General features: G+C 40.0%; 2 protein-coding genes across 2 annotated transcripts in view; one reads left to right on the top strand and one right to left on the bottom strand.

Moving 5' to 3' along the window:
• The window catches only part of LOC139732742 (homologous-pairing protein 2 homolog), a 53,133-nt gene that overhangs the window by 18,736 nt on the left and 11,748 nt on the right, over window positions 1-22,649 (top strand). Inside the window, exons 3-5 of the mRNA XM_071643593.1 lie at window positions 14,612-14,701; window positions 20,479-20,590; window positions 21,832-21,902. Of these exons, the coding sequence (XP_071499694.1) occupies window positions 14,612-14,701; window positions 20,479-20,590; window positions 21,832-21,902 (273 nt within the window). The remainder of the gene's footprint in view (window positions 1-14,611; window positions 14,702-20,478; window positions 20,591-21,831; window positions 21,903-22,649) is intronic.
• On the bottom strand, window positions 1,583-3,391 carry LOC139732725 (uncharacterized). The gene has a single exon (XM_071643576.1). The coding sequence runs from the start codon at window positions 3,389-3,391 to the stop codon at window positions 1,583-1,585; it is 1,809 nt and encodes a 602-aa protein (XP_071499677.1).

Raw genomic sequence — 22,649 nt, 5'->3', positions numbered from 1 at the left:
AGGAGAAAATGCTTTTTATGGGTTGTTGATTTGGGGGATATCATCAGTCCACAAGCAAATCTTGCAACAATAAAACTACTCTGGAAGATATGGCTTACATAATAACAGAAAAGTCACTGGGCATCTCAAAATCTAATCATCATTGAACTTGTAATAACAAATGTCTGTGGTGGTATCTCACCTCGAATCATGTCAAGCACAACTCTTTGCATAAAATCAAAAGGCTGGCAAGTGTCGTGTAATTATCATTATTATTATTTTTTTTTTTGATGGTGCTTGTATCAGGGGTGCTCAATTTTGGTTCCCCTTAGCGTCAACAAGAGATTTCATAGGCACCTTCCAGAAGTTAGACTTCCAGCACTTGTGATACACTTTTTGCCCTTGGAAGATTATGTGGTGCCTTGGCAAGAAGTGATGACGTACAAGCTAGTACGAGCACCTGCCTCTGACATTTTGACAGAAACACAGCTCTTATAGTCATCAACAGAATAGAGAGATCATGCCTCTTCTAAACTTGACGGTTTTGTATTTTTTCAGTCAAAATCTCAGCTGGCCTACTTTGTCATCTTAATTTTTTTTCTCAGTTTTTCTTTATGTGAATGCCGAGTATCTGAAGACAACTCTTCGGTGCACAAACAATTACAGTCATTATGACAAAGTGGAACTGGCATGTTAGTCACAGTGCCTCAAATTACTTTGTGCAAATCTTACCACATGAGATCACAGACATGTGTGCAACACATCAAATCCCTCTATATATAGGGCAAATGCGCAAACCACCCCACCCACCATGCACACACACACACACACACACACACACACACACACATGCACACACATGGCTGTGGTGACATTTCAAAGCATACTTACACTAATCCATCAGGAACATGGGGGAAGTGAATCAACCAGTTAGATTTTAGGGTAAAATTCTGCATGCATTTTTTTTTTTCTGTGAGGAAAATTAGGAGTCCAGAAACACCTGTACCACCTCAAACCATGCTGTCATTTTACGGAGTATTTCTGAGTGACCTCAACAAGTCAGCGGTACTGCCAGTTTGCCACATAAAAACAAGACTGATGCCTTATTACAGCCTATTAACCAGAAATAATGATGTGGCTATTTGTATAGTGCGCAGGTCCACCTTTCGGTGCTCATGGCACTTGAAAGACATGAAAAGATAAAAATATATTCATGTACAACATGACAACAGGGAAGAGAATAACAAGCAACAAGCAAACACATACCACATAAAGAACACAAGAAATTAATTCTTGTTTTTCTAGTAACAGTGAGCAGTAACAATAGTTTTCACATAACTGGTACTCTACAGCCTAACCAGGTAATCACTTTGTGTTCCATTTGTAGTGAGTGATATCACTAGATCGTATCAGGGGAACTCAATTTATCAGCCATTCAAATGGGAAAAGCATGTTTAGATAATCAAAGTGATATCAATGTGCTGGAGAGGGAATTATCCAACAAATCATTATGAGCAATTTAGAAGCCTTGGGCAGCTGGTGAATTTGCTTATTGTTCGATCAGCAAAATGAGATTATATCCAAAAAGAGAGTGTGTTTATTCCTAATATGAGGGCTTCCTAGGAGGAGGATGAGGAGGTTTCATCGCTTTTTTGGCCTTGTCGATGACAGCATGGTGGGTCACAGGCTGTTGATAATGTTCTGTCTCTTTGATTTCGTGATGCACGTAGGACGGGTAGCCAAGCTGCTCCTGGGTTGCGTAAGGATTGCCATTGGCCAGCGGTTTGTAGATTTGGCCGTTGAAGATATGGCTCGGATTGTCCATGTCACTGTGGGGTGTAATTCTGCTGGCATTCAGGGCAGGCATGCTGGTGCTCAGTGTGGAAGGCATCTCGATCTTGACGCGAACGTTAGCCTCCAGAGGAGGGTTGCTGTCATCCTGGAAGGAGCTGGTCCCTCCCAGAAACTGGCCCTTCTTGGCCATGTACGCCTCGATGTTCTCGTACTCGCAGTCTCGGCTGAAGCGGTAGGTGAAGGAGTCCGAGAAACGGCGAGACGCACGGCTGTTCCTGTTGGTCGAAGGCTTGTTGGAAGACCTCAATGTCACTGCTTTGTGGTGCTCCATCGAGGGCGCTATCTGAGGGCTCAGCTTGATCTTTTGCTTCGATGATGTTTGATGCTTGGTCACACACAGTGCAAAGATGACGGCTAGGAGAAAGAGGATAATCACACCCAAAGCTGGACCAATCAAGATACTGATGTTCTTCAGGGCTGGATTTGGTGGCGACACTGCAGAAACTCCTCGTGGTTTCTGAGTCTCATCTGGGAGAACAGGACCATAAACCTCTGTGGTTGTCTGCATTATGGTGGTGGTGGTATCCTCTGTAGTTGTGCTTATTTTCTTGTGGAGGAAGGCAACCGTGGCTGTTGCATTGGCCTTCAGACCCCACTCTGTTGTGACACGGCACACTATGTTGAGCATGTGTCCCCAATCCCCTTGCATATTCTCCAAGACAACAATCTCACCATTCTTCATGAACTTGATTCCCCCAACATTAAGGTCAGTGGGCAGGTCCCAGCTGTAGTCAATGGCTTTTGCAGAATCATGATGGCTACAAGTGAAATTCAAGGTGGCACCACTTGGGATATCAATGAGAGGGGGAAATATGGCAGCAGTGGTTGAGGTGGGACGAGGAATCAGCCGACACCTATTGGGAGAGGTCTGCAGCATTGAACTGTTTACAGCGCAGTAGGCAGTGTCAGCACCGTTGGATTCTGAAAGAAGAGATGTCTTGTTCTGCAGGAAAAATGCATGAAGGACATGTTTGTCTTCCGTCCAGCTGTGGTACACTGTCTCATTGGGTGGAGCACTGTGAGTGCTGTCACTCCAGAAAGTGTTGGCCACATCAGGACATTGAAGAGCCCTATTTCCACTTGGAGACAGGATGATGTTTGATGCCTTGTAGACTGTGCAAGGGGTATACCCCTGTGATGGAGGAGTGAGCACCGTCAGACTAGCAGTCTCTGAATATTCCTGTGGGCCATTCCTGGACTGCTTCAGGAGACATTGGTAGAGGCCTCCGTCATTCTGCGAAATGTTGCGGATAACCAGTGAGTACACACCCCGGTACTTGTCCAGCAGCAGACTGTAGCGATCGCTTCCCGGGTCGTGCGCAGTGATCAGAAGGTTTTTGCTGACAATGATATTCCTGTCCGGTCTGTACCACCAGAACTTGTGCTCGCCAGGGCTAGTGGTGTTTCGCCCATCCACAAAGCAGTTCAGCATCACAAGGTTTCCCTGGAGCGCTATAATCTCTGAGGGTTTCATTCGCCACTGCAACCTTCCAGTTGAGGATCCAATGTTGCAGGCTACGGCCAGACACACCACCACTAAAAAAGCAGGTTTTGCCATTTTAGTACACTCACTTAGATTCACTATTGCAGATGGTATGAATTGTAGAAAGTACTTTTGTTGCTGAGTATAGTTAGTAAAGTTTCTGCGGATAAAGAGAAACGTCCAACCTCAGTGTTGTGAAACCGAGCTGTATGACTTCGTCAGTTAAGCTGAATCACCTCCGAATATGTAGTCCTTATCTTTTTTTTTCCCTGTGTCTCCAACTCACATGACAAAATGGCAACTGATATAGCAGATCCAAATATATTCAGCGAGTATGGATTGTTTGCAAGATGTCACCCAGGACAGAGTGAGAAAAAGTCACAATATTTCATCCATGATATTCCCAGAGAGCAGTTCCACTGTGCTTTATCGTCCCAGCATGTCCAGGTCGGTTTCCCGTTCTGGCGCAGACCGCCCAAAGAGAGCTAACTGATGGCGTACGCTGAGCGCAGTCTCTTGATTTGATCTGCCTCGAGTTCCCCCCTGTGACTGGCGTGATTGTCGCTCCCCTGCCAGAATGGAGCGTTCCGTGCTGGTCCCTGCAGTGTGACACAAACCGAGCACGCTCATTCGTCAACCTTGAGAAGGGGGCTGACAACTTCCTTGCATGGGAGGGCCTCATTAGTTTCTAAAACTTTTCTTCTTCAGTCCTACCCCTCCCCCTCTCTCCCTTTCCTCGTGCCAGCTGTATGTTTGTGTCATTAGAGCTTTTGCTTATCACTCTCTCTTTCCCTCTCCCTCTCTTTCTCTCTCTTTCCCATTCTGTCGCTCTCTTTCTTCATTATATCTAATGTATGTTTGGAACGGTATGTTTTAAGTATTATCATAAGTTTTCAGCTTCCGTTGTTTTTTTCTGGTTTGATCTTAATATTATTCACTCTCCAAGTACAATCAAGATTTAGGCCATAATCACAAACAACTTCCTCTGATATGGATTTTCTTTGTTAAATGATGTGATTTATTATAATGAAATTGAGCAATGCTGTTCAAGTAATCGTACAATCAAGATTAAGGCCATAATTACAAATAATGGCAAGTGAAATTACTTTTCCTTGTTAAAGATAATAAAAAGTTTTGGTACCTCAAAAGTTTCCTTGAATTTCCTTGTCTTAGTTTGTGTTTCAGGTTAAAGTACCTTTCATATAACTAACACTGTGAGACTTACTCGCCCCAAAGTGCTCTCATGTCTTAGTAATCATGCAATTAACTGCGACCAGCAGCCCCATACGCATAGCGACCAGCAGTCCCATACGCATAGCGTAATCGAGCTTCGCATTGTAGCATTCAGGATCATGACAGATTTAGTATCGCAGGATAAATGTCAACTTAAAATCCCAAAAATTCTTTGATTTGAAGACTTACCAATTAAGGTGAAGTATTGAAAACAGGCTTCGGGCAATGTTTGGTTCTGCCTATAGTCCCTTTCTGTTCGAATTGATGACTGAATGTGACTCGGTCGAGAGGACCTTGGGAGAGCTACATACACTGAATACTACAGCCAGTGCATACGAACACATCACATGCGCACAAATTTCAAATCCATCAATGGATAAGATGTTTGTGTGCGCATGCGCTGGCCGTAGTAGTCAGTGTATGTAGCTCTCCCAAGGTCCTCTCGACCGAGTCACATTCAGTCATCAATTCGAAAAGAAAGGGACTATTGGCAGAACCAAACGTTGTTCGAAGCCTGTTTTCAATACTTCAACTTAATTGGTAAGTCTTCAAATCGAAGAAATTTTTGGATTTTAAGTTGACATTTACCCGCGATACTAATTCTGTCATGATCCTGAATGCTACAATGCGAAGCCCCATTACGCTATGCGTATGGGGCTGCTGGTCGCAGTTAGCTATGCGTACAATGGGCTGCACGCTGCTGGTCGCAGTCAGTGGTTTCGTACAATATTTATCAATGCCGTACGGCGACGGCTCTGGTACGAAACCATTATTGCATGATAACTAAGACAGAGCACTTTGGGGCGAGTGATTCTCACAGACAACGTACTTTAACGTGAAACACAAACCAAGACAAGAAAATTCAGGGAAACTTTTGAGGTACCAAAACTTTTTATTATCTTTAAATGATGTGATGGCCTGTTATGAGCTAAAGTTAAAGTTAAAGCTATAATTTTTTTTTTTTTTTTATCATTTTGAAAATTGTGAGTATCCTGCTTTATATTGCATGTATGCATATGCAGTGGTACATTGCACATGGTAAGAATGCATTATATGCAAATGTACAGTAAATGTTTGATTGTTTTTAATTTACGGCAAGGACCCCTTTGAAAATCAGTCCTACAGCTGTAACTTTGGCTTAAAGGGCAATCCTTCCAATGAGTAGAGAACGAATAAATAAGGTTTAAAAAATGGCACATATGAATAGTACCCCAAAATAAACAAACAAAACCATAAATTTTGTGATGATGTAGTAATTTTGTTTTGAGGTTAGAAGCTCGAAACAAAGGCCTCTTTTTTAGTGGCTCCTTAAGGCATTACCTCTCGGGCTCCAAATAGTATTTTCAAGCAAAGACAGTTTGTGTGCGTCACCTGAAGCTAGTCACACCAAACAATGCTGATGCGATTACCAAAAGGGGAAGTAACCAATTACTCAGCAGTGCCATGAACACTGCCATGGCAACCCTTTGCCATCATTCAGCCCAGCTCAGCTCAGCTCAGCTCATAACTTTGCAGGATGCAGCTTCTGGTGTTGATGTTTGTTTGTTTGTTTGTTTGTTTGTTTTTCTGTCTGTTAGCTCATTTGTTGTGGTTGTACTGAGCTCCTTCCTTTCCATCAGTTTCACTTCAAAGAGCAGTGCTTCTCAACTGGTGGGCAGCAAAGCTCTTGTGACCGCCAAAAATGAAATATGGAGAGATTCACATTTGAGCTTGAACTCTGGGCCCTGTATAACATGTACATTTGTTGGAGCCAATGTGGGCCTCCGGTTGAAAAAGATTTAGAGGTCCGGACTTACAGGATAATGAACTCATTGTCAATCATTGTCTTTTAAGTGATGAGATTATTGGCATGTCTGGCTTTAGATAGACAATAGTTACGTTTCACATAGGTTCAAGGGTAATATCTTTGTGGGCTCACAATCATAGTCAAATTATGTGGAAACAATATGACTGCTGATGGCTCTACATTATGTTGCTTTGTTGATTACCTACCAATTTGGAAGGAAAGAATAGTATTAGGAGTGAGTCCAATCTGCCTTGACTTTATAGCAGTGTAGATAGGAGGTTGGCGTGGCTTTTTGAGAGCTGGATCACTGATGTGACTGTCCTTGACAGGGATAACTCTAATGGGGATAAAGTAACACCCATTACAGGGCTGATGGCAGGAATAATTGTTGGCACAGTGTACCTGTGAAGTGATTGCCACCTCCCAAACTCGACCAAATGATGTTTACTTGATTAGGAAGTGCCTGTGTCAGCCACATTAACAGGGAGCTGCGGAGTGTGAAATGCATCGTGAATTGAGCAGGATGCTGAAGTGGCACTGGATAGGACTCTCTGAAAGAGACAGAATGTGTGCTCCAATTGTAATTTAAGAATTTATATCATTGCTCGTATTGTTATTGACACTCATCACTGACTACAGTCACATGACGAATTAAAATACAGGTGTGCTGGATTTAAAAAAAAAGAAAGAAAGATAATCTTTTGAACGGTTGATAATGACATTTTCCTGACCATGATTCAATTTCTTCCAGTATGTGTGTTTTTAAAGAGGATATCCAAAAAAGCCAGATGTAGTGCAAAAACTTCTAAATATGCCATATATGTTTTATGGATCACTAATTTTTCAGTGCACTGAGATCTGCAAAATCAATAACCTGGCAAAATGCTGACTTCCAGAACATGCAGTGTATTATTATGTCCATGAGGAGAGATCGCTGACTCTGCTTTTTGAAATATGATAAAGCTTAGCATTCCATCACTGGCTTCTTGCTCACCAAATTAACCACCCATGAAATTGTCTGTATATAATGTGAAAGTCTCAAGTTGCAAGATGCTATGCCCCAAAATATGGCACATAAAGTATGTGTTCATATTCTCTTTGTTATGTCTATACTGAATTGACTGGGCTCCTCCATGGCTGTCACCATCAAAAGTGGGGGGAGGGGGCCCAGTTTATATTTCTGGCGGCCACTTCCCGTTTTCAAAAAGAGCCTTCAGCGTAACTTCTGCTGCCACTTCCCGGTTTGATCATGCAGCTTACAAGGAAAAAAAAAAAAGGTCTTCAGCGCAACTGTCTATTGCCACTTTTGGGGTACAAAACCAGTAATCATGGCACACAGTTTCCATGATATTTGATTAGATGCATTTATCCAAACTTCTTGCCAATAGATATTTTGATAGATAAGTCCAACTTAGCTCCTCTACCAAAGCCACAAAATTCTCCTTTTTTTTGGGGGGGGGGGGGGGGGGGGGGGAGTTAAAAAAGGTCCCCCATCTCTCACTTTCTGTCTTCCCTTTCTCTTTTTATACTTTGTTGCCATTCTGTGCCCTGGGTGCCTCCTCTGGCATTGGTGTCATTTTGTGGCTGCAAGCTTCAGCTCCGTCTCTCAAGGTATCACCCTTGGATGAAAGGGGGTCCTCAGGGTGGTAGAACAACCTTGCCAGTAACAGGTGCTGTGCTAGTTTCTATTAAAAATATACTCAGTAGATTGATAAACAATAGGAAGAAAGGGGGTGAAAAAGGTATCTTAGCCTCATTAGAAAGGCACTAAATGGGGTTCTTGGAAAGAAGTGCTAACTTTAACCTAAAGTCTTTTGTAATCTTTAAAGGTGCATGGTCCCGGTGTTTTAGTCAAATGCGTACGCGGGCGCACGGCACAAGTTTCCTATAGAGACCTACGCTATCGACTCCTCTTCAGCGCTTACGCTTTGGCCCACTTCCCCGAGTCCGAAGAAGTCCGATCCACTGTAGTCAGTGGTCCGATCACAGTTCGGCTCATGATTCGGCTGAGGGGGATGACAGCTTTAGCAAACTTCTTTTGTGATGTCATAATAACAAGCACATATGCACGCACCCTGGCATTACTACAGACTACGCGATGCGCAGAGAAGACAACAAAGGCAACGTTACTCAGCAACACCTACGCACTTTACTCTTGATGACAGCTCAACTTCGGTAATCTTCGTATCAGTACTAATGGTGATCGGCAGTATCATCAACAACGCCCTCTACACTACCGGGACTATAATGCCCCTTTAAGCTAATAACTAGAGCTGTTACAGTCAACTTTACAACTCTTGTAAGCTACTGGCCCAAGAGCAACACCCCATGTGTGGCCCTTGTTACTGTTTTCTTAGCTGCTTTGAGGGATTTTAGTTGTCATAATTTTCACAGTGTAGTGTATAAGCCAATTTACTGTTCACTCCGATTTTTATCAGACCTAGAGCTGTCTTTGTTTTTGAAAAAGAAAATTGAGGGTTCACTAGTAAAACATTTTGAAGGAAAGTGTAGACTACACTGCTATCTATTTATGTCAAACCTTGATTTTGTGCCTTTAGCTCCTTCAGAAAAGTAAACAGGTTCATGTTTAATGTATTTCTATGCTTTCACCCAAAGTGTTGCCGGAGGAATTACATTTTATGGGTTCCATTTCTTCCATCCAATCCATCAGTAATTGATTTTGTGAACAGCCTAACTCAAGTTACACCATTTGAGGTCTCCAAATGAAACTTGGTAAATGTACAATGCATGAGTGGATGAAACTGTGCCTTGAGATCAACTTTTGGGTGCACAGGCTGAAGGTCATAGATCATAGGTCAAGGTCAAATACTAAAATTTCACCATTTTGCCATGTATCTGTACAATGCCTGGAAGTTATTTTCATGAAACTTAGTGTGTATATGTATTTTAACATATTAATATTCTCTAGATAAAGGTATAGGCTATGGGGTCAAAGGTCAAAGTATTTAAAGTGAAAATGCTAAAATTTCACTTTTTTGTCCGTATCTCTGAAATTGCTCTACGTATATCTTCATAAAATTTAGTAGGGCCTACATACATGTATACATGTACTGCCTGACAATTTTGGGTCATGAGGTGAAAGGTCAAGAGTCAAAGGTCAGGTTAACATGCAAGAATTGTAGGCCTACTGCTTAAAGTTACACCATTTTCTCAAGCAGAGGCATACATTGAAAATGACTTTATGCAGACACTTGATTAAACTTATATACTGTACAATGATTTTGTAGGGAAAGATTTTGGCTGTGGGGTCAAAGGTCAAGAGAAAATACTAATATGTACCTGTTTTTGTCTACATTTTTACAATCCATCTTTAGTTCCAGGTATAATCATAAAAATTGTTACAAGATGGTTATCATTTGCCAATCACCATAGCCATTTTTTCCTATTAATTTTTATGTTAATTTATAGGTTTTAATCACCTGATATGAAATGTTTTCTTCACATTTCCCAAAATGCCCATTTCAGTGATTCAAATTTTTGAGGGAAGAATTTAAAGAGAAAGCAAAAACTTTTGAGATATTTGGAACTATCGCAGTGAATTGTGTGTATACATGGAGTGATTCCTGGAAGGGGGATGGAGGGAAAAGCCATTCAGTCATCTCAATATCCCCACAAAACCTCGCTAGACAGCTTGATGGTGGGTGGGCATGGTGCCAAAGGAAGTCATACATTTCATCAATATAAAGTGAATAGTTCCCAGCATTCTTTAATTGTTGGCCAAGAGAGAGGCATGTTAGGTATGGCTCAAATAAAATACTTCCTCCTTGAGTGCTCTTCTATGGGAATTGATTTTACCTTTAAAGACTCTTCATGGCCAAATGAGAAGAACTAATGAAGGGGGAGTGTCCCCCTAACCAAGTTATTTTTTACTTGTAATTCTTCCTTTTTGGCCATGATGACTAAAATGTAAAGTACCTCCTGCAAGGTATAAATCATGTACATGTATAGGTAGTTACAACTTCTGTTTGGTAAAGCCTTTGGTAAGGTACAAGTATGACATTGAAAAGTAACAAAGCCTTTTGTCACAGTTTGCATGCTGAGATGTATGCAAGTGCATGCAGTGTTTCTTCCAAATATATTACGTGTAAGAAAAACATGTAAATCTACATTAAAATACTGTTATATGCAGCTACAATTGTGTATTTACATAAAATTGTTTATGACTGATTTGTCTGTTTTTGTAGTAAAAAAATACACCAGAGGTTTTTCTTTCACCCAGACAAAATCTAGCATCTCTAAATCCTATTTCTGTAATGATTCTGCGCCCTCAACTTTTTTCTTTAATTATTTTTTAGGGGTGTGATGCACCCCTACTCCAAACAGTCAGGGGTGCTACAGCATCCTCAGCATCCCCAACTCTCAGGGGCCTATTTACGTATACGGTCCATCAGCTCAACAGTGTAGAATTTCACTAATACAGACACTGAAATCGTAAGGTTTACAATTAGTCCTGAAGAGATAAAGTCTCCAGACGTTGGAGAACTTAAAGACAGGTAATATTGCAGGGGATTAATGGAGTGAAATTGAGAGAGAAAGAGAGCTGAGAAAGATAGGTATTGATGTGTGCCCATGCTCAAGTACCAGTAGAATGTGGAGATGATTCAGCTTCATGTAGGGGTCATCTTCTGTGCTATCTAACAAAGATATGAATTGCTGATGCAGTTCAATGTACATATGTACATATACATGCATACTGATCATCCGACTACCTAGGAGATGAAAAATTAATATCATAAAACAGATACCATGCATTGTGGTAGTATTTTCACCAAAAAAAAAAAAAAAAAAAAAAAAAAAAGAATGATGGTGCGGTTCTTTTAAGACTGGATGGACATTGGTAAGAGTTGATCAGTGAGGGTTCGTATTGCTCATTTTTATGATAGTAAACTAGAGCTTGCAAAATACTGTAATTTTATAATGTGATATCTGCATATATAAGAGAGAATACATTTTTTTGGCAAGTATGTATTTAAGGGTACTTGATGCACACAAAGTCTGTGAAGGGTGTATCTGTGGATGCTAATCTATCTTGACTCTGGCCTATTGGTGCTTTGTCAAGAAAGCTTTTGTGGGCTTTGGTTAGTTTTTGTAATGAATTGGCAGCATATGCATCTCATATTGAATGATACCTTTGTAAAAGGAGAACACTTCGTTGTTATATTATAGCCTTACAAGCCCTTTGATCTTTTTCTATTTGTTGACTTGCTTAACAATGTTTGTGAACTTGTCTTGTGTTTTGGTCCAAAAAAAGAGTTTGTGATGGTGATGCCCTGTGTTACTTATAGGGAAGAAAAAGTCAACCTTTGCCAAGATTAGGGAATAATAATTTTTTACCCCTCTCCTTTACTCCCATTCTCCCTCCCACTTCCCCTCCCTCAACTCTTTTGCCCATTTTATCTTTCACTCTTGTTTATTTGTAATCACCATGAAAGTACACACACACTACCCTGTCATGAAACAGCAATTTAGGTTGGTGGAGTTATGATGGGCTATTCATTCCTTGTTTCCTTCGTATTACTTCAAAAAATGCACTTTAAAGTGTGCAGCTGCTCTGGCAGGCATTCCAAACACCTGTTCTAAAGTTACAAAGGCATTCAAAACACCTGTTCTTTTAGTCTGGACCAGTGAGTATATTTCTTTTGTTGAAACATTGTCTAAATACCAGATCACAAGGGCAGATATCAGACTCCAGAATAAAGTCAAACAGGAAGAAATAGAGGGAGAGTCATAGTGACTAATTGTTGACCCCCCCTTTTTTTTTGCAAACAGGAATTGTGGGATATATTTTGTGCCTTTCACTTTTTTTATACAAGTTGTGCATTTCTGCACTTGGTCAGTGTTTTGATTGTAACATTTGTATTCATGTTTTGTTGACACCAAATGTCAAAATTGCTGCTTGGAGAGAGTTTGTTTGATTGATTAGGGGAAGGAAAAATTCTATGTTGATTTTCAAGTACCTGATATATTTAAAGGAAACCAAAACCCAAAGAGAAATGTGGATTGAGTAAAAGCAGCAACAGTAGTAGAACACATTAGTGTATCTTCAGGGTTCGCTAATTTTTTTCTTCTATTTCCGTGCCTGAGGTGAGTTTGACTTCCGAATGGAAAAACATCTTTTATGCAGATGAGAGGCAAAATTTGGAAATTCTGTTCTGTGCACTGGTTGCCTTACAGTGGTGTGCCTAGCTGTCTAGGGCAAATATCCAAAGAGGCATTTTAGCTTGACTGCAGTCTGGGGACGATTAGCTGAGAAAAGTGGATGGCTTAGTTTCATTTCCTGTGCCAAAGACAAAAGATTACCCGCTCGGCAAACGATCGCAATTCCCTGCGTGAAATTCCACCGATGCCACGGTCGCTCTTTCCTCTGCCAAGGAGACCATCCCTCTAGGTGTACGAATGGTTGAACAATTTCTGACGAAAGGAGATCCGGAGTCCCAACAAGAAAGAATTGGCCTGTGAAAATGATATTTAGGCTAGAAATTGATATTGATAAGGTTGTTTAAAGCCCTCGGCTAAAAGCGTAGACGTTTGGCTGTAACATCTGACTTTGTCAATTTGGCTGACACCATCCAAGTTTTAGGATTATATCAAATGTATGGATAGTATATTGTAGAAATCCAGTAACCAGGGCTGTGCACTAACCCATGTTTTCGACTGGTCCAACTTGTCTGTCGGACCAGTAGGTACCCAGTTTTTCCATGTTTTACTGGTCCATTTCTGAAAAAGTTACTGGTCCGACAGTGATTTTTACTGGTCAGGGACTGTTGGACCAATGCCAGTGTATAGCATTGCAATAACTGTCTCTAGAGTTGTTTATCACTTACATTTATTCAAAATGACTTGATTATCAAAATATTTGGATCAAGTTTTGGCAAATTTTTGAATGTGATTATCTTTGACTAGTGCTCATCTTTTGTCATAGTGAACTCTTTACTTTTTCGTGTTTCTCCCGTTTTTAAACGGGAACCTCCTGACTGACCATGCAATGGACTCTCTTGTGCAGACTGTCTTGTGGCTATGATTATTTTTCGACTCTCCCTCCCCTTGTTTTGGATGATTTATGGTTGACAAATTGGGCTCATATGTTTGTCAGCACAAATCTAATTAGGCAAACACATATTCGTATTTCCATGCACCCTTTTCCTGCAATAATCAGTGTTGAGTAGAGTTACAGTGCAAACGGCGCATCTGTGGACAACTGCAGCTCATTTGAATCTTCTTTGAAAACAAATTTGCTGCAAGGTAATTCAGTGATGTATTGTATGGAGATTGTATTTTTTTTTTTAAAGAAAAAAAAAACAGATTAATTGATGAATAAATGGCTTGATGCACAAAGACCTTATGTGTACTATGTCTTTTTGTTTTATTTTGTCTTTTGCTGTCTTTGTTTTTGCTGTGAAAACATCACACCTCCACATTTCCTTCCTTATTTCATCATGGTTAGATTCTCCACTTCAAGAATCATTGATTATGTATACAGCAAAATGTTAATACAAATGAAAACTTCCCTCAGGAATTATAATTGCAGCAAAATGTTCATATGATTTATTGATAACTTATTGTCCCATCCAGATTTGCCTGGAATTCCTGTGATTTTGATTCTGGCTTGCCAAAACTTCACTGTAACAAATTCGTTGTATTACAGTTCGGACAGGGTAAATGATCTTTAAGTGGACCCCTATAATAATCGAGACAAATTAGAATGTTAATAGTATTCTTTGTGAATGTCACTTTCCACTTTAAAATCAAATAATCAATCAGTGATGTACTGGCATAGTTTGAGTAGTTTGTAAAAAGACAATATCATAAAGTATGAAGTGGCTAAAAAACTATTGTTTTTTTAAGCCAAGGTATGAGGTAATCATTGGAGTGCCAATGAAATTCAAACTTTCTACAGCAAATCATGTACATGTAAAAGTACCACTATAAATGGTATTCCACCTCAGGTGTAAGGAGTACTCTTTTTTTATGCCATATATTTAGTGAGCATATTTTTTGTTTTCAAATTGGGACTTGCTGACAATTTCGGGAGTGGTTAAAGTCGTGATCATAAAATACAGCATTGAACGAACAAATGTATAATGTATGCATGCACATCACATCCATGTCAGGATGAGAGTTTATGTTTTTGCATGTTATAGAATTTGTGAACAGCACCGGACTCGCAAAATTCATGAAATTAAAAACCCTGCGAAATATACTGTATGGCATACAGTAGCCCAATATATATATTCTATGTCTGTCTCTCTCTACAGTCCATTGTACGTTGTCTGGAGGAGCTCGCCAAGGATGGGAAGATCACTGAGAAGGTGTATGGGAAACAGAAAGTTTATGTCGCTGATCAGGTCAGTACAGATTTCCAGCTCACAATGTACCTTTATATTCTCGCTTTAAATGCTTATGATCTACATAATTTGTTTGCGACTTGATAAATGAAAGGTGCACTTGTAGGTTTTGTTAGCCAGTAAATAATACAGTTAGATTTGGGTAGTGGAATTCCTGAAGAAATAAAAGGAGTGGAATGAAAAACATTTCACAGTCCAGGAGCCGACTCACAAAGAGAACATCCTAGACAGGTAGACTTCAAGACCCATCATAGAGGGAGTGAGGGAGTGCAGTGATATCTATCATGACTTGCTGATTTGCTGCAATCGAGGAAACTTTCAATCAAATTGAGTATGGGGTCATGGACACTTTTTAGCCTTTGGAATCTCTACCTTTTCATCATGATTGTATTTTAAGTTATGTCCTCTTCTCTTGCCTTCTGCATTGGCGAAGTTGATTCGCTGAACAGGAACAGAAATTGGAGTAAGTACGGAAAGGTGTAAAATTCTGTACTGGAAGAAGGACATCCTGACAGATCTTCAATTTTAGATCGGGTTTATATGTAGCACCAAGCAGAGGGAAATCTTTGCAGTTTATCAACTCATTGAGGACGGTTTGATTTTGCTACAACACACATTGCCCATAGATGCTTGCCTGAGTATACTTGGGACTCGTCCTCAATGGGTTAAAAGCATGAACTAATTTTCTATGAGACAGCACAGAATGGATAAAAGATGGATTGACCTCATTGGAGGTGACACTGACCTTAATCTCAATCCATCCCCGCTCCTGATTTCAACCTTGGCTCTACGACTGCAAGTGCATTGATCCTTAAAGACGGTCGACTTCTTCTCAAAAAGAGCTATCAAGCCTCAAAGATCAAGACTTGATCAGACAAGATCACTTTATGAGTGGTAACCCTCATTCTCAGAGCGTTTGTGGGTATCAAATAGACATGTTATACTTTAAGAAGTGGATATTTTGGTGCAATTACCGGTAAGTCTTTTGTGCTTGGCCAATCTCAGTGCATTACATGGATGAGTCAGCTGGATATTTTCATGCATAATTCATTTCACTATCTTCTAAATCATTCTCTGTGAATTCTTGAGATTGGAAATCAATCTATGAGATTGTGGTGAGGAACCAATCCAAAATTAAATTGAGAAAAAGATTGACTTCTAAATTATTTAGATTTTGGATTGGTCCGTGCACTGATCTCAATCTAAAGAACTTAGAGAGTTTGTATGTTTTTATTCTCAAGATCTTTGGAGAGTAATATTTGTGAAAACTTTGCGTGAGTATTTACTTGATGGATTTCATTCGATATCTCAAATAGGTGGAAAGCTGTCTGAAGTTCTCAGCAGAGAAAATAGAAGAATGCAATGTACATATTTTTGGATTTTTGTTTTTTTTTGTAAATATATACAGAATCAAACGGTGGCTGTTCAAGTGACATATTTCATAAAGATGTGAAATAAAATGGTGCAGCTTTAAAGAGTTTGCAAAAGGGAACTGTATTTACACAAAGAGTAAGCACAAAGCATTACAGGATGTATTATCAATCTGCATACTGTGCTTCTCCCAGAATCCTTCCTATTTTATCCCAACCTGCCACCTCCCCTAACCCCAATTCCCAAAACCCCTTCCCAACCCCATTCTCCAAACCCCATGATGAAATGGACGTGACAAGATGAGGTAATTTTATATCAGGAGAACACCATACTTTGAAGGATTTCGTGTAAGCTGTACATCCTTGCGTCTGAGACATTTAAGCGTACCACGAGACATGGTAACCGCATCGGTAACAAGATAGGGTGGTACATGTTCATTTCTCCCTGCCAGTGTCATGAACTCATTTTAATTCGTTGATTAGCAGTTAAAGGCATAATTTTCCATTTGCAGATGAAACAAAATCCCAGCATTATTGCTTTAAAAAGTTCTAAAATGTCAGGGCTAGAAACAACCACTGTAAAAACTTGAATCCGTATAATCGATGTTAATTAATGTTGAATACACAAAATGTGAACAAAAGTTGTAATAAAAATGTTTCTAGACTAAACCATCTACAGTGATGGTTTATTGGGAAAAATACTGATATCTCCTTTTATTTTAGGTTTTATTGCAACATTTTTATACTGTAGGGTGTTTTGTGATACAACAGACCTACACATATGCATCAAATGTAATATCTTGAATATCTTTTAAATCACTGCTCCCAAAGGTAAACAGGTCCTTTAACCCGTTGAGGATGAGTCCCGAGTATACTCGGGCAAGTGTCTATGGGAAATGTGTGTTGTAGCAAAATCAGTCCGTCCTCAACGGGTTATAAAACAGACTTCATCCCAGCACAATCCCTAGGTAGGATTGTAGGAGACAGAAAAATGTACAATCTCTTTCATTAAAAATCAATTTGTGTAAGTAGAATCAGATACCTACAATTGCAATTTTATCTGGTCTGTTCTGGTGGTATTAATATAACCTTCCTGACTTTTGTTCACACAGTGATACTTCATCACTTTTGATGGACTAATGTTGCTTCCTCCTTATGTGAATTGAGACCCATTATACAGTAGTTACTGAAGTACTTCATAATGCATAGTTGAATATACTCATTGAGATTTTTTGTTTATATTAAGGTTTAGAAACATTGTAAGACACTACAGTTCTATTCTCATGAATGAAGAAGTGAAATTTGTCTATGTGATATTTCAACAAGAACATTCCTTCCATTGTTCCAAATAGAGAACTTTGGCAGTCAAATTCAAATACCACATAACAAATTTTTCTAAATGAAGAAAAAAAAATCCTGGGTAGATCTATGATATATTTTACTTCTACCGTGCTATGTACTTTGAAGTATTTTTTGGTTAAGATTAGTAAATTTTGATTTTTAATATGTTTGTAGTTTTGCTGGTCAGGGACAATTCACTGGCATTTCAGTGAAACGACCAATCACTACAAGTTTGCAGCAGTAATGGCCTGTTAGATGTGCATTTTACCAAATAGTGTACAACACACACTTCTGACTTCTGCATTGCTCTACACATTGTGAAAAGCCCATCTATAGTTGGTCAGGGAAGGAAAACTTGCATTTTTAAAAAGGCCTTTCTGTGAACGAAAAAGAAAGCAAAATATGATCTAAAAGAATGAACAATCATATACCATATGTCTGTGTAATGCACTGTAATACAGGAGCTTAATGAGTTGAGAGCTGTCAGCTGTTATTCTTAGCCACAGGTAATGCCCATAATCAAATCAGTGGGGGGGGGGGGGGGGGGGGGGAGGAGGGAAGAAGAAAAGCCTGTGGATGAGTAATCATATAAATAGCCCCGACGATTACTGATGATGTTCAAGAGAAAGAATTGATGGCAAGAGGTTGGTTGATAGACCATCGAGGGGTGCAAACTACGTCAAATGGTTGAGCCTGTTTTTGGAACTGCAATGAGAGAAGTTGTCATCCAACTTTTTATACTATCTTTTTTTTTGGGGGGGGGGGATACGAGGGTGCCAAGCAACCCAGTGTGGTAATACCATATTGACCTCATGTGATTTTGTTTTTATACCCCCGCCAAACGAAGTTTGAAGGGGGTATATAGGAATCAGCGGACGGTCAGGCGGTCGGGCGGTCGCGCGGTCGGGCGGTCGGGCGGTCGGGCGGGCGGGCGGGCGGGCGGGCGGTCGGTCCGTTGCAAATCTTGCGTCGCGAACTACTTCCTCAGTTTTCAACCGATTCCCATAAAACTTGGCACAGATGTGTGCCTTGGGTTGTAGATGTGCAAGACATATTTTTTGACAGTATCCAAAAGTACGTTGCCATGGTAACGGCATATTATGGGCAAAAATGGGTACAAATCTTGCGTCGCGAACTCCTCCCACAGTTTTTGATCAATTTTTATGAAATTAGGTACAGATGCTCATCTGAATATGTTAATGTGCAAGACACATATTTCCGCAGTGGCAAAAAGTGCGTTGCCATGGTAACGGCATGTTATTGGTAAAATATAGGGCAAAATGCTTCATGGCAAAACTGCTTCATCAGTGTTCTTCCAATTCTCATGGAATTCATATTGAATGTTTGTCTTAGGATATAGGTCAGCATGACACATTTCTTGACAGTGACAAAAAGTATGTTGCCATGGTAACAGCTCACATATTATGAGCCAAAACGATGGAAAATTTTGTGTTGCAAACTACCTGTACTTCCTCAGTTTTTGCCCAATTTCCATGAAACTTGGTACAGATGTGTGCCTTTGGTTGTAGATGTGCAAGACGCATTTTTCGACAGTACCCGAAAGTACGTTGCCATGGTAACGGCATATTAATGGCAGAAGATCAAGGAAAGATCTTGCGGATTTAACTACTTCCTCAGTTTTTTGACCAAAGCTTATGAAATGTTGTTTTGACCAAAGCTTATGAAATGTTGTTTGGCGGGGGTATAACCAGTCGCTGTAGCGACATTTCTAGTATTATTTTGTTGTGTTCCTTGTGCAGCTGTGTTGTTGAGCTGGAATACTTAATCATGTTTTGTTTGATCTTTTGTTTGCATGCAGCAAGATCACCAAATATTGTTCTGTCTGTACTTGTTGTTGTTGTTTACTCATTGCTTACCCGGATTTAACGCATCTTAGGAATGTATTCAATTCAATGCAATTCAATTCAAATCAATTCAATTCTGATTCAATCTACACACCGTATGATAACTGACAGGATCAAAGAGATGCGTAATTTATATGGTGTAGTATGTGTCAATAGTGGGAGATGTACTTGACAGCGAGTGTGCCATAATGTGTTCTTTTCTAATATGGTTGTCTTCTTTTCGTTTTGTTGTGTAATGAAATTAAGGTAATTGCAGAACCCTCTGAACTTGAGCACTCGTCTCAAAAGAATATCAAGCCATTTGACTGTCAAATTGCCAACCGTTATTGTGAAGTAGACTAAGGGGATTATTTTTATCTCATCAAAATATTCATTAGATCGAATTAAAATGTTTAGATGTGTTGTTTTGAGGAAATTTGATGAAGTATGTATGCTTGTCATCATCCATTCTGTGTATTTCAAACTCAAGATGCAGAGACGTTCATAAAGGGAGTAATTTCTGTGCACACTTCATTTCTGTTCCTCAATTATGATGTCATTTCCTTTAAAGGCCACCGCACACTACACAATCAGACTGGTCTTAAAGTCTTAAGCCAAGCTGGGTCTTAAGACCAGTCGTACGACCGGACACCGCACACTATACGACCCGACTGTAAAGCGCGCGTAGTGCGCACTGCGTGCGCTTGCATTTTACTGCATTGTGAATGGCTGAAAGCCTACGACCAGTCGTAGAAATTCAACATGTCAAATCTCTACGACTGGCGCTAAGACCCAGTCGTACGACTGGAAACTGGCAAGACTGTGACGTCACACTTCTAGTCTTAAGGTCTTAAGACCAGTGAATCGGGGCAAAATCGTGTAGTGTGCGGCGGGCTTAAGAAGATGTCTCATTGCACATGATTCAAATGAAAGTATTTGCAGTTTTGTGTGTTCTGTAGTATTGTAGTATTGATCACTGTACCTTTTTTTTGAGAAGTATGAACATAATGCAAAATCTAATGAAAAGCAGTAAAGATAAGAAATTTGCTCTTCAGAATTTTTAATGAAGCATATTTTCATCGATGCAAAAATCTATCAATTGATCAATCATTCAATCAATCAATCAATCAATCAATCAATCAATCAATCAATCAATCAATCAATCAATCAATAATCTGATCACACCTCTTCATTCCACTCCCTCTCAACAATGCCCCCACAGAGCCAGTTCCCCAGCGTTGACGAGACGGAACTGAAGGCCATGGATGCCAAGATAGCCGAGCTGACGTCGCAGCTGGAGCAGTCGAGGGCGCAGTGCAAGCAGCACGAGCGGGGTGAGCTCTGAGGTCCGAGGCGGGCTGCCCTTTTTCAAGAGATCATTTCTTAGCGGAGCCTGTGATGGCAGCCTCAAAAGGGAGTTATTTTTAGGCAGGGTTCCCATGCTGGGATTATAAGACTTTGTTTCATTGTTGTTACCATAATCACCCCCAAGAGGGAAGATTTTTGGCTGCAGCGATGTTCAGCTGTCAAAGACACTGTCTGTCAAAAAAGGGTTTGCCCCCATTGAAAATAAAAAATAAAAAGATATAACCATAATCATCTTGTTGTTCTTGGTGGAAAAAAGAGAAGAAGAAATGAACTGAAAACTCAGTTCATTTTATGAAGATCTGACTGCCACCCATATGGACACTAATTAAGCTCCCTCACGATTTTGCTCTTTGCTTTTGAGAGAAAATAACAAAATATGAAATAGATCTGAAAAACACTTTTGAATCAGAGCAAACCTCCCTTGTCGTTCATGATAGAAAACCATGAATGGATTATCATCAGTGCATCTAAGATTAAAATAGACGGAGAATGCCGAACATTCTGAGTGTCAGAAACTTGATAGTGTGTCGAGACTCTTGAAGTCATTTTCAGGAGATTAAATCTAATGACCTCAAATCTTGAAAAAAAAAAGACAAGAAGTGGGAACATTGGCAGACATTGGGGACTGGAAGGCAGAAAGGAAGGTAAACATTTCTGACTGCCATTAGGGACAGGTTTGCCGCCCGTCCGTCCGACAGAAATGGTCGACTGTCCCCTAAAGTGCATCCTGTCTCTTTCGATTCTCTCTTCCCGGCTCCGGCCTGTCTGAGACTTAGGTCTCAGAGGAGAGCTTAGTTCACACCTTAATTCATCTTCCACCTGAATATAGCCTTGTTCAGCTTCTTTTATTTTAGTCCCATATGAAGAATGCAGTCGGAGTTATATTGCAATTGCAATACACTACTGTAAAAATTAAAATTTTCACGGTGTGAACATTTTTGCACCACATGAAACTTGTGTGAAAATAAAAGCACATGAATTGTTTCTTCTTATTTGTACCGTACCACTGTTTTAGACTTTGCAGATTTTTCTGCAGAATTGGCATGTGTGCATATTTTGTTACCTCTCGTCATGTTTCCCTCCCAGAAATGGGTATGGCAGGGTATTCATCAATGTATTGTATTTATTGATAATTCTAGTTCTGTATGTCATACTTTAAAGTATAGAAGTTTATACTTTTGTCAATATTCTGGGTTTTTTTCTGCAGAGATTGGCACATTGAACAGTGCCCTGACCACAGGGCAAGTGAGAGATCGGATCCAAGAACTCACAGAACAGGTAAGACACAAACATCTCTGAAATGATTGAAATCAGGAGAACAACTCAACAGTCAGTTGGTCTTGATTTCATCTTTAAGATGCCTCCATTAAACAAACCATAACATCACTTTTGAAAATCACTTCTTTCTTCTTCTTTTTCTTTTTTTGTGGTGGGGGGTCTTTTCCTTCGATTGCTGAGTTTGGTTGACTTTGAATATGGAATTACATTCTATTGCCATTGGGGAAGCATTTATAAGTGCCTTTAAGAAGTTAACCACAGTACTAACAGCTGCTAAACTTGCAAATCCCCTAAAGTGAAGGACTAGGTGCTGGGGATACAGTGCCTTGACCAGGGGAGCAATTGCTGCCACCAGCGCACTTGACCCGGGGGCCTCAAGATTGAGTGACTGTGGTCTTATCCATTGTGAGCCCATACTGGTTCCTTGCCTTGTTCTAGTTTTCCTCCTTATCTTCTCCTCATTCATCGCTGGCTCTAACGAAGCATCGCGGTACGGGAAATTGACACTTTAAATGTATGAAGGGGGCACAATTCATTGTCTGACAGTTGATTTGTTAAGTGATAGTGCAATTTTCCTATGGCCTTAGGAACAAAGCCAAAATATGTAGATATACTCCTTCGCATCTAAATACATTAAACATTATGCTAAAGTAGAAAAAATAACAAATTGATGCACGAGCCTAATCCAATTTCTTTCAAGGTTTCGTGACAGAATATTTAGTAAACCGCAGTGACCTTTCTTAAAAC

The sequence above is a fragment of the Diadema antillarum genome, unplaced genomic scaffold, assembly GCF_040938485.1.
Source record: "Diadema antillarum isolate AM-2024a unplaced genomic scaffold, OU_Dant_1.0 seq00000445_RagTag, whole genome shotgun sequence".
Lineage (NCBI taxonomy): Eukaryota > Metazoa > Echinodermata > Echinoidea > Diadematoida > Diadematidae > Diadema > Diadema antillarum.
Note: the sequence above shows the minus strand (reverse complement) of the source record. Positions and strands in the feature narration are given on the sequence as shown.